Here is a 15,644-nt window from a genome sequence, read left to right as displayed (position 1 = left end):
ATGACATATTTAGAGCAGTCCTGGCTAAGACTGAAGGAAAACCTGACAAGTCAGAAAATGTGTAGAAATATGTACAGTAGAACTATAAGACTGCATGTTGCCGAACGCAGGACTGAAATGTCACAGTTGAATGTGACATACTTCAGGTTGACTCTTCTGAGTCAGGTGAAAGCTTTGAGCCACAGGCCAAAACAAGTCTACTGTAAACTTTGTGTGCTGCAGGCCTGAAAGGGACGAGAGGCTGTCGGAAGCACCATCGCGTGGTAGCTCCTGATACTGATTTGTAATCCTCCAGCATGTGTGTGTGCTTCATAAGCATGCTCACTAAACTGAGAAAGAAACTGGACAGAGAAAAAGAATGACAAATTAAGAGATAGGAGGGAATAACAGAGAGATCGATTAAATGATGGGAGGAGCAATAAAGATAGGCGATACTTTGTCTAGTTTTGGCTGGCTAACCCTGCATTCATAACCAAGTGGGAAGGGGGTATTTACCACATACACTACCAGTCTAGTTTTAGAACGCCTACTCATTCAAGGGTTTTTCTTTATTTTTACTATTTTCTACATTGTAGAATAATAGTGAAGACATCAAAACTATGAAATAACACATTGAATAATGTAGTAACCCCAAAAAAGTGTTAAATCAAAATATATGTTATAGTTGAGATTCTTCAAATAGCCACCCTTTGCCTTGACGACAGCTTTGCAAACACTTGTAATTCTCTCAACCAGCTTCATGAGGTAGTCACCTGGAATGCATTTTAATTAACAGGTGTGCCTTCTTAAAAGTTAAATTGTGTAATTTCTTTACTTCTTAATGCGTTTGAGAAAATCAGTTGTGTTGTGACATGGAAGGGCGGGGGGGGGGGGGGGGGGGGGGTATACAGAAGATGGCCCTATTCGGTCGGTCTGCAGAGTGAAGGAAAAGTAGCCTACAATTGCTCAGCATGTAGGAACTCATTCAATGTCGTTGGAAAAGCATTCCAGGTGAAGCTGGTTGAGAGTATGCCGAGAGCATGCAAAGCTGTCATCAAGGCAAAGGGTAGCTATTTGAAGAATCTCAAATATATTTTGATTTGTTCCACACTTTTTGGTTACTACATGATCCATATGGTGTTATTTCAGTTTTGATGTCTTCACTATTATTCTACAATGTAGAAAATGGTAAAAATAAAGAAAAACCCTTGAATGAGTAGGTGTTCTAAAACTTTTGACCAGTAGTGTACGACTGGGAAAAATCGACTCCAACTGGTAATTACTAGTGTAAAACTCGTCTATAATGCCCGAACTCAGATTTGTCATACATGTTGATGTCTAACGTCACCTACTAAGGACATGGCCTTGATAATAGCATTTTCAGCAGTTAAATGTAACAAAACATTATTTATAGAAAGCAATCTATTAAAATGATTTTTTTTTAAACACTCATTTGTTTATAAGCATGATAGCTGTACTTTTAGTTTATGGTTGACGCAGCTTGTTGGCAATTAGCCCAATCAACAAGTTCAAAGCATGTGAACACATCCAACTGGTATTTACAACTGGAAATTACCACCTTCCCACTTGGTTATGAACGCAGCATAAGATCCATTGTTAGATGGGCCTTATGAATGTTTAATAGCGGCTGGGGCTGGCAAGCCTTGGCGTTCTCGGAGGCCAACCGAGCATGAAATATACTTCAACAACTTGTGTTGCCAGGCTGTAGAGGCATGGAAGGAGGCACGCACACACATACAATGTGCAAAGCTGTCATCAAGGCAACGTATGGCTACTTATATATATATAAAATATATTTTGATTTGTTTAACACTTTTTTTGGTTACTACATGATTCCATATGTGTTATTTCATAGTGTTGATGTCTTCACTATTATTCTGCAATGTAGAAAAACCCTTGAATGAGTAGGTGTGTTTTTTTATAAAATAAAAAATACACAAAAACTATATGGGGGGTTGGAAATTATGCAGACAATTACATTGATAAAAGCCACAATCTGCAATATTAAAGCTGATCTACCCCCTAAAAAAACAACCAAATAAATAGAAATAAACCATGAAGTGAGCGCTACCGGTACTGGGGCGAAATTGGAGCGGGCGAGAAGGCCTACGCTCCAGACTTCTGGAAACTCAATCCGCACCCCAGTCAAATTGGGCACACTCCGCTCCTCGCTCCTCTCACATAGTCTGGTCTGTACTCACAAAGCTAACTGTTTTTGTGCTTGCCAGTTAAGCTAGCAGTTCTAAGATGTTAGCAGCCAATGGCTAGCAGTTTCTTACTGCCGATAAAAACAGATTGCCATAATTTTTTGGAGTCATTACTGAATAATTTCATGTAACAAATCAAACATTAACCCTTGTTATCAATTCATGGTAATGCATGGTAACCTCGCAAACAATTCATTTTAGACACGGCATCTATTTGAATCGGGCACTTATTTGCTGAAATGTGTCCCACTGCCCAGCTATTAAAAAGGGACAGGCGGCTATTTGAGACTCTTTAATTTAAGTTTTAGGGTATATGTGTTCGTATAGAAATGTAAGCAAGGTTTGAAGTGATTATGTTTTAGTCAAATGTTAAATCTGTTTGGGCTTCTTGAGGTCAATTTGCAGTCTACAAATGATTTGTAATTATGTTTCGGCCCTCTGACCATCGACTGAATCTAGTTGATGATCCCTGCATTCGGGGAATACAACATATCTGACCCTACAACAGAAGTTAGGGGTAACTTCATCCAACTCCTATCACTTTAGCATCCAAGGCAGGGTCACTTTGCCTGACCTTTGAACCCTGTGCCCTCCCTGACCACCACACTCCACTTGGCATGTTATGTCTTCTCTAAAAACATATATATTTAATGAGAAAGTGGGATCAAAAGTTCTAGCAGAGTGCATTCTGTGGATTAGTGTGCAGCGCTGCTAATCCCACCACCGCTTGACGACCTCTAAAACCACTGTGGTACGGAGCAGGGTGGGCAGTCTACAATAGAGAACCTATAACACACTACAGCCAATGACAGTTACCAAAGCAGCACTCCAGAACCTCTTTCTCTCTGCCCACAATGGGGCCTAAAATATGCATTTGTCAACTGAGGGGTGGGTTTTGGCAAATGTAAAGTGCTATTTAGAGTTATTTAATGTTTGTGGTTACATTTACATTAAAATAATACTTTAGCAGATACTCTTATGCATTCGCCTTAAGATAGCTAGGTGAGACAACATATCATAATTGTAGCAAGTACATTTTCCCTCAGTGTTTATCAGCAAAATCAGTGCAAGTCGGCCAGGACAAGTGCATGTCTTTTCATTGGCTATATTACCAAAGTATCATCTGACAGCAACAAAGAGAATATTCTCTTGTCTCTGCCATGGTATTATTATCCTTTTATATCAGTTTCTCTCTGCATTCCAACAGTGGAGTCACAGCATTACATCGGTAAAAGGCTACAGAATGATCTGAGTGAATTCTGGTCCGCTTTTAACATTTTGGTCTCCGTCCTATTCCCCGACCAGGCCTGAGATCTGTCAAGAGACTAGACGGCGAATCAACCTCTTTCATTTGATGAGAGGAAGGATGAGAGGATGGGTTGCGCTGCACCCTCTCCACACTTTACCCAGGGTTTCATGTTCTAATGCAGTCTTTTGGCCAAGCAGAGGAGTGCCACTGACTTTCTGCAGACTTTACGTACACTGGCAGTACCACTGAGCTGAATATAAGTGAGTCTGCAAGAGCCTTGCTTTAAAACCACAATTAAATAATTTTGATGAGCTTTCCAAAACACTTTAGCTCCAAAGGGGAAGAGGAGGGCTGGGGATTGGAGACAATGGAGAGACTAGTGTGCCACTGACATGTGTACGAGTCCACATAATAAATGGCTATCCTATGGAGTAATTAATAGTGAGGCAGAACTCTAAAGCATAATCTAATATGGTTTCTGAGTATAATGGATGTAGGAGCTCTCGGAGAAGCAGAGCAGATTTGGACCATGAGGTGAAATCTAAATGCCAACTTCCACCATTGCCTTAGAGCTCGTTAGTTAATGGGCTTCTGATAAAACTAGGCAGCGGGGGCTTCAGCTTGTTGGTGGTGAGATTTGGTGTTCTTCAACCCTGGTCCTGGGGAACTACAGGATGTGTAAGCATTTGTTCCAGCCCAGCACTGACCTACCTGACTCAACTAGGCATCTTATCCATTTGCCATTTAGCAGACACTCTTATCCAGAGCAACTTACAGTAGTGAGTGCATACATTTTTGTACTTGTCCCTGGTGAGACTTGAGACTTGCAAGCGTAAGAACACAGCTGTAAGTCAATAAGGTAATCTTCCCAAAAACAACAAAGCTGTCTTAATGTCCAGTGTCATTGTGGCGTTTTACCTTGAAAGAGATCTCGTACTGCTCTCCTCCCCAGATCTCCAGTCCTGTGTCATATCCTCCCAACTCCCAGAACCACTTTCTGTCCACGGCGAAGAGTCCACCAGCCATCACAGGAGACCTCAAGGACAAGAAGGGGGGTATACAATGTCAATACCGGTCACACTCATACCCCAACATGATGACACTGTCCTTTAAATCAAATCACTGGTTTCAGACCAGCCAAAAGGACAGGAAGATATTCATACAAATCAAAAGTGTGTAAATCAAGGTGGCGGCAATGGCAGGCCCGCGGATTACAGTCGTCTTTATAGACTGTGCCAGACGAAGGCTTTAGAACGCAACTAGACTCAATTTGAGAGTTATGTGCACCCGGCTCAGCTTTTCCCGGGGGTTCTCTGAACAACACAGAAACAATTAAACCATCAACCACGGCTGAACCTGACTGGCATAATAGGTGTCATACTCAATGCATAATGGGAAACACATAATGACACTCCAGCTCCACTGTAGGATCGCTTCCCTCAAGTGGCTTTGAATGAAAATCAGGGCCTAAGTCTTGCTGTGAACCCCAAGGATGTACACCGTGTACAAAAGACTGACCAGGTGAATCCTGGTGAAAGCTATGATCCCTTATTGATGTCACAATCCACTTCAATCAGTGTAGATGAAGGGAAGGAGACAGGTTAAAGAAGGATTTTTAAGCCTCGAGACAATTGTGACCCGTTTCAGGAAACTAGGCGTATGTCACTACTTCACACGATCGAACGTAATCTATGTAATTCATGTGCCTTAATAACAAACTTATGCCATCTGTAATTATGAATAAAAATATCAAAATTACGAGCCTAGTTGGTTTAGCCACAGAAAAAAACAGCAACCTTCCTGCTACCAATGATTGGCTGAGATAATGAGTGGGCTGCCGAGAGATGAGTTCGGATTGGTCTGCCATATTAGCATGCTTCTGTTTATTTGAGCTGGTTAGTATGTGTAGGTAAACCTGTCTAACGGGGCTTTTTCAAAAATATGTTGTTTAGTAGAACTGCATAAGTGTTGCTCTCCACCTTCTGGAGGACTGAGTTTTGAAATCAGTGGAATTAGAGTATGATAGGTAAGGAGATGGAGAAAACACCGGTCTCCGGATTACATTCTTCAAACTGGGCAACCATGGCATCCGTGACAGGGAGAAGCGTCCAACCATGATGTATACGGGTAAGATAGACTTCAGACTATTTCTGGTTTAGTGATCGATGACAAACGTGCTCGCTGCCCAGACTTACATAATTACAAAGAGGAGATTCTCCTGATTAAAATGGTGCCCGTCCTGAAAAAGATCTAAATATACACATTGTGAGATATTTGGCGAAATAGACCGGCATGCCTCTCCATAGGAAGACAATTGGGAGAGCACAGCGTTCCAAGGGCAAAAAATATTTTGGAGCTAGCATTTGATGACAACCGAGCTCGCTGCCCAGACTTACATAATTAGATAGAGGAGATTCTCATAACTAAAACGGCGTCAGACTTTTAAAAAATCTAAATTTACACATTGCGAGATTTTTGGCGAAATAGACAGACATGCCTATGTAACCGGTGTGAAATGGATAGCTAGTTAGCGGGGTGGCGATAATAGCATTTCAAATAGCCTAATGCATTTCAAATAGCCTAATGTTGTTTTAAACAACGTGAGCAGGTCTCATTGTCAACAATAGCAAAGCAGGCATTGTGACGTAGAACAATAAGCTGGGAATAGAATTTTCTTAAGGTGAGTTGGTGCCACGGTGTTCAATAGAACTAACGTAAACTCATTCACTTTTGTACATCGCCTTGGTCCGTACAATTGACCTTATTTTTGCGCCGCAAAAACTTAATACTTCCAGATCAACTGTAATTGTCAATACCATTGTAAAGCACAATTTCCCCCCTTTCCAACATAATCAATTACATGACCCCCACACTGCCCGTTTCTGCATAATTCAACAAGGCAATGAGCTCAGTCGGGTCTTTAAAAAAATGGCGGGTGGGGAAGCGAAACAAATGTGTGATAGTGAGAAGGAGAGATGTTGTGTGGGAAAATAGCTTTTTTCCACTCGATCTGTCCAACTTATCACCTTATCGCCTCTAAAATGTAAATAAAACACTATAAAGAGTTTATATAATGTGTCATTACATACCTATTTGAATGTTTGTGTCGAATTTGAATCATGTGCTAAAGTGATCTTAGAAGTAAACAGCGGCTTTGAGAATCGTGATCGCATGCAATGATGATGCAAAAAATGACTAGGTATCCCCCCTTACCCCCGTCACTGTCCATTTCTTGTTTTTAAACGATGAGAGAAGTGCTACACCTGGTGGAGAGAGATTGTAAGACAGAAATAGTTGCTTTATGCGTGCTGTACGTTACGACATGACACGTCACAATGTAACGGAGGGTCCGTTTTTTCAACTTTTCTCCAATACATTACCATGTCGATCAACGCTTGAATAGAAACGTAGTTCACACGCCTGATTTTGAAGTCAACACAGTCGCTACAGTCCCATTAGTTTTCTTTGTAGCCTCGTATGAATGTTGCGGTTGCGCACATTTGTACAGAATGGGGTGAGTTTACGTTAATAGGAACTGGCAGGGTTAAAAATGCCCTAAAATAAGGCCTGTTTTATCGTGATTACTTCAAAACAACGGCAAGCAGCTGAGAAATATGGTCATATTATGAAACTGGGCTCCACGGCGGATGTAATGAAGTAGTTATCAGCAAAAAGCGTTGTTAAAAATGTAATGTGTCCAGCCTACCACTATGCAAGTATCCATTTCAATAGAATGTCACTGTGACAACTGTTGATAGACTTAGCTGGTAAATTCGCTCTGGCTATCTACTCCGATTTCAGACCACAGGTAAGATAGTCTAGCTAGCTACATTTTCAGATATTACACATTTCTCATTTTGACAAAGTCATTTTCATTTCAAGTTACAGTGTACTGTTAGCTAGCTAACAGTTGGCTCGCTACCTAACGTTACGTGTATGATCTTATTATTTGTATCTCAGAGCCATTTGCTTGGCTAGTTATAGCCTAATGTTAGCTAGCTAAAATTGAACCCGGTTGGTTAACTGCCGATTCATGCAGGGTAGCAACGTCATGAGTTGGGATTATGGTTCATTGTTTACCTAGCTAGCTAGCTACATGTCTTAACAAAAGACTCCACTATGCAAGTAACCATTTCGTGTGCATTTATAAATACAGTCTGGCCATCTACTCCGATTTCAAAGCACTCTCGTCTGAGTGTGCCAGAGCGCAGAATAACTGAACAATTTACGAACGCTCAATACCCGTTGAATATGGCCGGTGTCAGTAAAAGTTGGCAAAAAAGTATAATTAAATTGTTGCCAGCGGTACAGTTAAAGCCACCAACGCTCCGGATAACATGAAAACTGCCTAACCAGCTCTGCTAGGGCGAGTAAAATGGTCAGAGTGGGGAGTTCGCTCATTTGTGTCTGGAAGTCGCTAGCAAGCTAGTCAATGTTAGCTTGGGTGCTTGATTGCTGTTGTGAGGTCAGAACGTTCGGATCAACCCTTAAAGACATGGTTTGGGCTAAAACTTAAGAGGGTGTGAACGATGCTGAATGACAGCATTCAGACAAAGAGCTCTCCAGTTGGTACCAAAACATTAAAAAGGCCCGTTTCTTAAAAGTGAGCTAACAAGTTTATTAACTTTCAAAGCAGAATTACTTTCCCATTGTTCCTCAAATGCAGTGCATGATATACCAGCTCTGTCTGCTTTTATCCAATGTAAAAAAACACAATTTCAAATTTTGATACATAAGACTGAATCAAGGCAGTTGGTTACAATTGAGACATGGATTATGTATGTGTGCCATTCAGAGGGTGAATGGGAAAGACAAAAGGTGCCTTTGAACAGGGTATGGTAGTAGGTGCCAGGTGCAACGGTTTGAGTGTGTCAAGAACTGCAACATTGCTGAGTTTTTCACGCTCAACAGTTTCCCCATGTGTGTCGAGAATCGTCCGCCACCCAAAGGACATCCAGTTAACGTCAGGCCAGTGGTCGAAAACGGGTAATTGATGAGAGGACAAAGGAGGCTGACAATTGTGTAGAGCAACAGACGGGCTACTGTCCATGCGCCGACGGATTGAGGCTGTTCTGAGTGCAAAAGGGGGTGCTGGTCAGTATTAGGAAGGTGTTCTTAATGTTTTGTACACTCAGTGTACATAGGCATGTCAAAACGTGTGTGTGTGTGTGTGTGTGTCAGAGACACACATTTGGCTAAGTATTAATTATGTGTGTATCCATTTGGGGCGAAAAGGATAGTCATTTGCACCTCAGTGATTTGATGAGCCGTCACTCTCTGGACATTCAAACTCATCTGACGGGTTCTAATAAATCAGAGTGGCAGACAGGTAATGATGAATGTAGTGTTTATCGACGGCCCGTAAAGGCAGACAGGATTTGAAGGGACACACTGGAGAGGTGTCCCTGACTGGAAGGGCTGTCAGAGGGAGACAATTAAACAGAAAACAAGGTGTCCAAATGAGACACACTACGGTCTCCGTCTCAGATTACAGGCCCTCCCAAAAGAACAGGCCCTGGCAACACAGACACTTCCCGCATGAACGCCATGGGCTGTCATGGATACCAGTGGTCCCCTCCATCTCTAAATTGGAGGCAGAGATGAACCCTCACTGGATTGATATTGGAGAGTGGGAGAAAAGTTTGACATTTCACTCTGACTCATGAGAGAGCCGGACAGGGAGGAAGACAGSCAGGCACACATCTGGGTCCTAAGCCTCTCCGTTAGGATGATCAATTAAGGAAACAGGGCAGATAGTGGGAGGCTGGAAGCTCAGAGCATTCCGGGGCTTCCCAAGAATTAGGAAAAATCCTGAAGTAGCTAGAACGGTAACAGTCAAGTTCAGTTTTTTTTTTTTATCTTCCAAGGGCAAATGGTTTTGAGCATTCAAAAAGGCAGAAGTCTTTGGCAGTCAACAGCCGTGAACCCGCAGGCTGCACCGCACAGATAAGGAAGGAAGGTAACCGTGGAGACAGTGATGTTTTTTGCAAAGCACTTATCAAAATAGGTCTGCTCGTCCGACGTTACTCCCTCACTGGTGCCATGTCGTTCCTATTCCACCCCTCAGATTTTCATCACGCTATCCTGTATCACTGTAAGAATTAGAATCCCATTTAATCGACCATGAATATTCAGAGTCACAATTTAGTTGATATTCCCAATTTCTCACAGAAGCGTGGAGCCCAGGGAAGCCTTGCCTCATCTTGCAATGAAAGAGGGGAGCATATTGTCTAACAGGCCAGTAGCCATGGAGTCCTTCACACTAGCATGGACTTGACTTTCCCCCCCCCATGTGCTGATTTGCTGGGCCCTGATGTGTTGTCTGGTCCAGTAATACTCACTCGAAGGGTTCGCTAGAGTCCTCTTTTGACAGCTCAGAGGGGATGGGGATGCGTTTGTAGTACATCTCCCAGTCAAACGCTCCTCGCATGGCGTCACCGGCCTGTGTCTCATAACCAAAGTTGTCATGGTCAATCACGTCGATCATCGGACAGACAATGGACTTCCTGTTTGTGGCGATACGGTCTGAGAGAGCGAGAGAGAAAGAGGTACATGGCCAAAGTCAAACAAACAGTGTTACCGTGAAATGTCCCCCCTTTGGAAAAGGTAATGGGCACATTGTACAGATCAGTAATTATATTCTAGTATATTCATCTACCACAGAATGACCAGAAAGCAACTCCATAGCAAAGCTCAGTGTGTTCTAACAGAATGACTTACCCAGCAGCGGGGGCAGCCAGTTGACGTTGGCTTCACAGTGCGAGTCGAGGAAAGTGATGACCTCTCCCTTGGCGGCTGCCGCCCCCAGCAGACGTGTCCTGATGAGCCCCTCCCTCTTCTTGGTGCGCAAGATCCTCACCTTGGGCATCCGCACCATGTACTCTTCCAGAGACGCCTTAAGGTGCTCTACAGGGGGAGAGACGAGTTACAACACACACAGAACATGCATTCAGACACACATATGCACACTGCATCGCTTTAGTAAGGACTCCAGGAGCTCTGGAGGACAGACCCATCCACAAAAAAGGACAAACACACATATGAAAACAGATTTTTTTCAGGTGCTTTGTGGACAAGGAGAGATTAACATGCGCATGGAGAGTGGTTAATGAGGAACGGTGCGCATAAAGACATGGCCAAAGAAGACCTTCGACTGCTGCAGTGAGTGCTTACAAAAGCATGCTTCCCCACATGAATATGAAGAAAAAGTCTACAGGCATAACAGACATGGGCAGCTGCTTCAACAAACATGTCAAAGGGCTCTGACGCTGACATTTTTTACAAAGAGCACATGTGCTCCTAAGTCAAAAAATGTAGGAGCACATACAGAAATGTAGGAGTACAATGAAAAATATTCTAGGTATTAATCCATTACAGTCTAAGCCGGGGGAAAGGGTTCTACCAAGGCTCATTTTGCTATTTGATTTTGAATTTTAATACCCCTTGAAGTATCAAAATATATATATATTTTTTTTGATGAAACATTTATTTAGGCTTTACTGCTATTAGGCCATAGAAACACATTAAATAACAGATTCACAACATGGACCAACAGATAGTCCCCTAAAAAAATCTAAAGGAAGTTTGTTCTTAAGTGTGTGTCCTATATCTGAGTGATAAAAAATATCAGGATATAGATATCTATAGATCTATATATATCTATATAGATATATCTACATAGATATCTATAGATCTATATATATCTATATAGATATATCTACATCTATATCCATATCCACGTGGCAAGAAAAAGTGTATGTGAACCCTTTGGAATTACCTGGATTTCTGCATAAATTGGTCATCAAATTTTATCTGATATATTGAATACATCATTTAAAGATTCACAGTGTAGGTTGGAAAAAGTATGTGAACCCCTAGTCTAATGACTTCTCCAAAAGCTAATTGGAGTCAGGAGTCAGCTAACCTGGAGTCCAATCATCAATGAGATGAGATTGGAGATGTTGGTTAGAGCTGCACTCACAAAATTTGAGTTTGCTATTCACAAGAACCATTGCTTGATGTTAACCATGCCTCAAACGAAAGAGATATCAGAATACCTAAGATTATGAATTGTTTATTTGCATAAAGCTGGAAAGGGTTACAAAAGGATCTCTAAAAGCCTTGATGTTCATCAGTCCACGGTAAGATAAATTGTCTATAAATGGAGAAAGTTCAGCACTGTTGCTACTCTCCCTAGGAGTGGCCATCCTGCAAAGATGACTGCAAGAGCACAGCACAGAATGCTCAATGAAGTTAAGAAGAAACCTTGAGTGTCAGCTAAAGACTTACAGAAATCTCTGGAACATGTTAACATCTCTGATGAGTCTACAATACGTAAAACACTAAACAAGAATGGTGTTCATGGGAGGACACCACGGAAGAAGCCACTGCTGTCCAAAAAAAAACATTGCTGCACTTCTGAAGTTTGCAAAAGTGCACCTGGATGTTCCACAGCGCTACTGGCAAAATATTCTGTGGACAGATGAAACTACAGTTGAGTTGTTTGGAAGGAACACACTGTGTGGAGAAAACAAAAGGCACAGCACACCAACATCAAAACCTCATCCCAACTGTAAAGTATGGTGGAGGGAGCATCATGGTTTGGGGCTGCTTTGCTGCCTCAGGGCCCGGACAGCTGGCTATCATCGACAGAAAAATGAATTCCCAAGTTTATCAATACATTTAGCAAAATAATGTTAGGCTATCTGTCCGCCAATTGAAGCTCAACAGGACAACGACCCAAAACACAGAAGTAAATCAACAACAGAATGGCTTCAACAGAAGAAAATACACCTTCTGGAGTGGCCCAGTCAGAGTCCTGACCCTCAACCCGATTGAGATGCTGCGACATGACCTCAAGAGAGCAGTTCACACCAGACACCCCAAGAATATTGCTTAACTGAAAAAGTTTTGTAAAGAGGAATGGTCCAGAATTCCACCTGACCGTTGTGCAGGTCTGATCTGCAACTACAGAAAACGTTTGGTTGAGGTTATTGCTGCCAAAGGAGGGTCAACCAGTTATTAAATCCAATAGGTCACATACTTTACCACCTTGCACTGTGAATGTTTACACAGTGTGTTCAATAAAGACATGAAAACGTATATTTGTTTGTGTGTTATTAGTTTAAGAAAACTGTGTTTGTCTATTGTTGTGACCTAGATGATGATCAGATCAAATTTTATGACCAATTTATGCAGAAATCCAGGCATTTCCAAAGGGTTCACATAGTTTTTCTTGCCACTGTATATAATATATATATATATTTTTTTACATGTATCTAACCCGTTATTTTTGTCCCTAAACAGTCAAAGCCGAGGGGCGGGGGGTCCTACTAAGCTGCAGTGCATTCAGAAAATATTCAGACCCCTTTTAGAATAAGGCTGTAACGTAACAAAATGTGGAAAAAGCGAAAGGGTATGAATACTTTCTATATGCTTTCATATATTTTTTCAACTGGTTCCCGGGGGACCTTCAGACGAGTCATGAAAACAGCATCCTAGAGCAAAACAACCAACGTGTTTGTGAGAGTCTATTAGTGTGTAGCACAAACTTTTCGGACCCTACAGACAGAAGTTGGCAGATTGACTATACCAACTTCAGACGATTCCCAAGACACTTGTGGGCGTCGTAGAGCAAAATGGAGAACACCATTATGCTCTTGATTGTCTCATCTTTCCATAGAAGAAACGCTACAGACGATTTTGTAAGAAGACTGATTTTCAGGATGTCTCATGGTCTGACAAACYCCACTCTAGCTCTTTCACCGCAGATGCGGAAGTGCGACATCGGCGGATACGGTGCAGAGACGCATCCAATCTAAAAAAACAGATAGCTCTAGCTTAAACTGATGGATTTTTATGGGGAGTTTTTCATTATGCTAATTAGATTTCCACCGGGAAATTTATGAGCATATGCGACCAAAATGGTAGCACTCTAGAGCCCTGTGTCATGGCCACACTAATCCCGAGACCTTATTATTTTACTGTCAATGCTTAAAAAAAAGACTTTTACAGCACAGGACTCACTTCACTTCATTTGTAGTCTTCACTCTTCAGTGAGTATCTTTAGTAAGACAATTAACATTTTGGCAATGTTATAAGAACAAGAGGACGGGTTAAATTGTAACAAAAGGTATTTAAGCATTCCTTTAGAAATGTAATTCACAGCGTAGATAAATAGTGTCAAGAACTACTCTCGCATAGATGGAAGAAAATGAGTTATTGGTAGCGGTGTTTTTTCAACACGTTTCTCCCAATCTCAAATATATTTTCAGAGCTGTAGCAACACCGCTTAATCAATCCAAGCGAGTTAAGCGTAAGCCTACATTCAGTTCACAGAGAACATTCTCTTTTACAATAACCACCTGGCCATTCTGACTGGATAATATAACATGTCGTATATGGACTTGGTTGTTCTCCGTTCGCCTCATGCTTCAAGGTCAGTGTGAAACAGAAAGACAAACACCATCTATGTGCAACCGAATGAACTCGACACCGATTACATCAAATTCACATTAAGGCCCTCATAATGGATTAAGGCGATTGAAGGCAAATTTCCATCAAACCTCTCCTGCCCCCCTCACACTAACCATCACCTCCCTCTTCCAGCCACAGATGAGACCCATATCCTGTCTCTTCAATATACGTGAGCAAGCCAGTAATGAAATCCATCCGATTCTCCCACTCTCCTGTGTTCCCTCTTCCTCATTCCCTCTCTCGCAGAAGTGCCCAGATGCAGGCACATTAGTGAGTTATTCCATCCGACACCACAGTAAAAAACTTAGGGTGAAAACATGAGTACATACAGTGGGTATTATAAGTATTCACTCACCTTGGATCTTTACACATTTTGTGGGACTGAAATAGATGTAATTGTTTTTTGTTGTCATTGGGCTACACAAAATACTCCAATGTCAAAGTGAAGAGCAAATTCTACAACTTTATAAAAAAAAATGTACAACTAAAATTTAGTTGTTGCATAACTATTCACCCCTTAAATAAGTTCAGGAGTAAAATATGGGTTAACAAATTACATAAGTTAAATGGACTGAAATAATATGGGTTGACGTGATTTAATTCACTACCCCTTCCTCTGTCCCCCATACATACAATATCTGTAAGGTCCCTCAGTCAAGTATTACATTTCAAGCACAGACTCAACTACGAAGACCTGGGAGCTTTTCGAAAGCCACAAAGGGCAGTGATTGGTAGATGGGTAACAATAACAGACATTGAATATCTCTTTAGGCATAGTCAAGTTAATAATTTAGCTGTGGATGAGGTATTAAACCACCTAGACAAAGACACAGTCGTCCTTCTGGACTGAGCTGCAGGACAGGAAGGAAACTGTCAGGGATGTTACCATGAGGCCATTGGTGATTTTAAAATAGCTACGGAATTGAATGGTTATGATGGGAGAAAACTGAGGATGGATCAATAACACTCTACAATAATGACCTAAATGACAGAGTGAAAAGAATAATACAAACATACAGATTTTTTAAAATCCAAAACATGCATCCTGTATGCAACAAGTCACTAAAGTAATACTGCAACAACAAAAACACGACAAAGGAATACACTTTGTCCTAAATGGAAAGCCTTATGTTTCAGGCAAATCCAACACAACATTGGCTAACTGCCTGCTTATTTTCAAGCATGGTGGCGACTGCATCATGGCATGGCTATGCTTGAAATCCTCAAAGACTGGGGAGTTTTTTTTTCAGGATAAAATAAACGAGATGGAGCTAAGCACAGGCAAACTCCTAGAGGAAAACCTGCTTCAGTCTACTTTACACTAGAAATTCACCTTTCAGCAGGATAATAACCTACAACACAAAGCGAAATCTACATTGGAGTTGCTTACCAAGAAAAGTGAATGTTCCTGAGCGGCCAAGTTACAGTTTTGATTTAAATCTGCTTGACAATCTATGGCAAGACTTGAAAATAGCTGTCTAGAAATGACCAACACCTTGACAGAGCTTGAAAAAGAATATTGAAAATAATAATGGCTCTTAGAGACTTACCCAAGAAGACTCTTGCTGCCAAAAGGTGTTCCCAACTAATCTTTAAATAAAAAAGAACCTTCACATGGACAGAGTATTTTGTGTAGATCATCGACAAAACCCCCAATTAAATACATTTTTATCCGACTTTGTCACAAAATGTGAAGAAATCCAAGGGGGGGG

General features: G+C 41.5%; 1 protein-coding gene across 1 annotated transcript in view; it reads right to left on the bottom strand.

The window, feature by feature from the left end:
• LOC111981772 (polypeptide N-acetylgalactosaminyltransferase 10) overlaps window positions 1-15,644 on the bottom strand; it is a 123,653-nt gene that overhangs the window by 18,377 nt on the left and 89,632 nt on the right. Inside the window, exons 5-7 of the mRNA XM_024013204.2 lie at window positions 10,177-10,362; window positions 9,798-9,981; window positions 4,375-4,492 (exon numbers count right to left, since the gene is read on the bottom strand). Coding sequence (XP_023868972.1) covers window positions 4,375-4,492; window positions 9,798-9,981; window positions 10,177-10,362 — 488 coding nt within the window. The remainder of the gene's footprint in view (window positions 1-4,374; window positions 4,493-9,797; window positions 9,982-10,176; window positions 10,363-15,644) is intronic.

Source organism: Salvelinus sp. IW2-2015, linkage group LG20, assembly GCF_002910315.2.
Source record: "Salvelinus sp. IW2-2015 linkage group LG20, ASM291031v2, whole genome shotgun sequence".
NCBI classification, from domain to species: Eukaryota; Metazoa; Chordata; class Actinopteri; order Salmoniformes; family Salmonidae; genus Salvelinus; species Salvelinus sp. IW2-2015.
The sequence above is the reverse complement of the archived record's forward strand: the minus strand, read 5'-3'. Positions and strand labels throughout refer to the sequence as shown.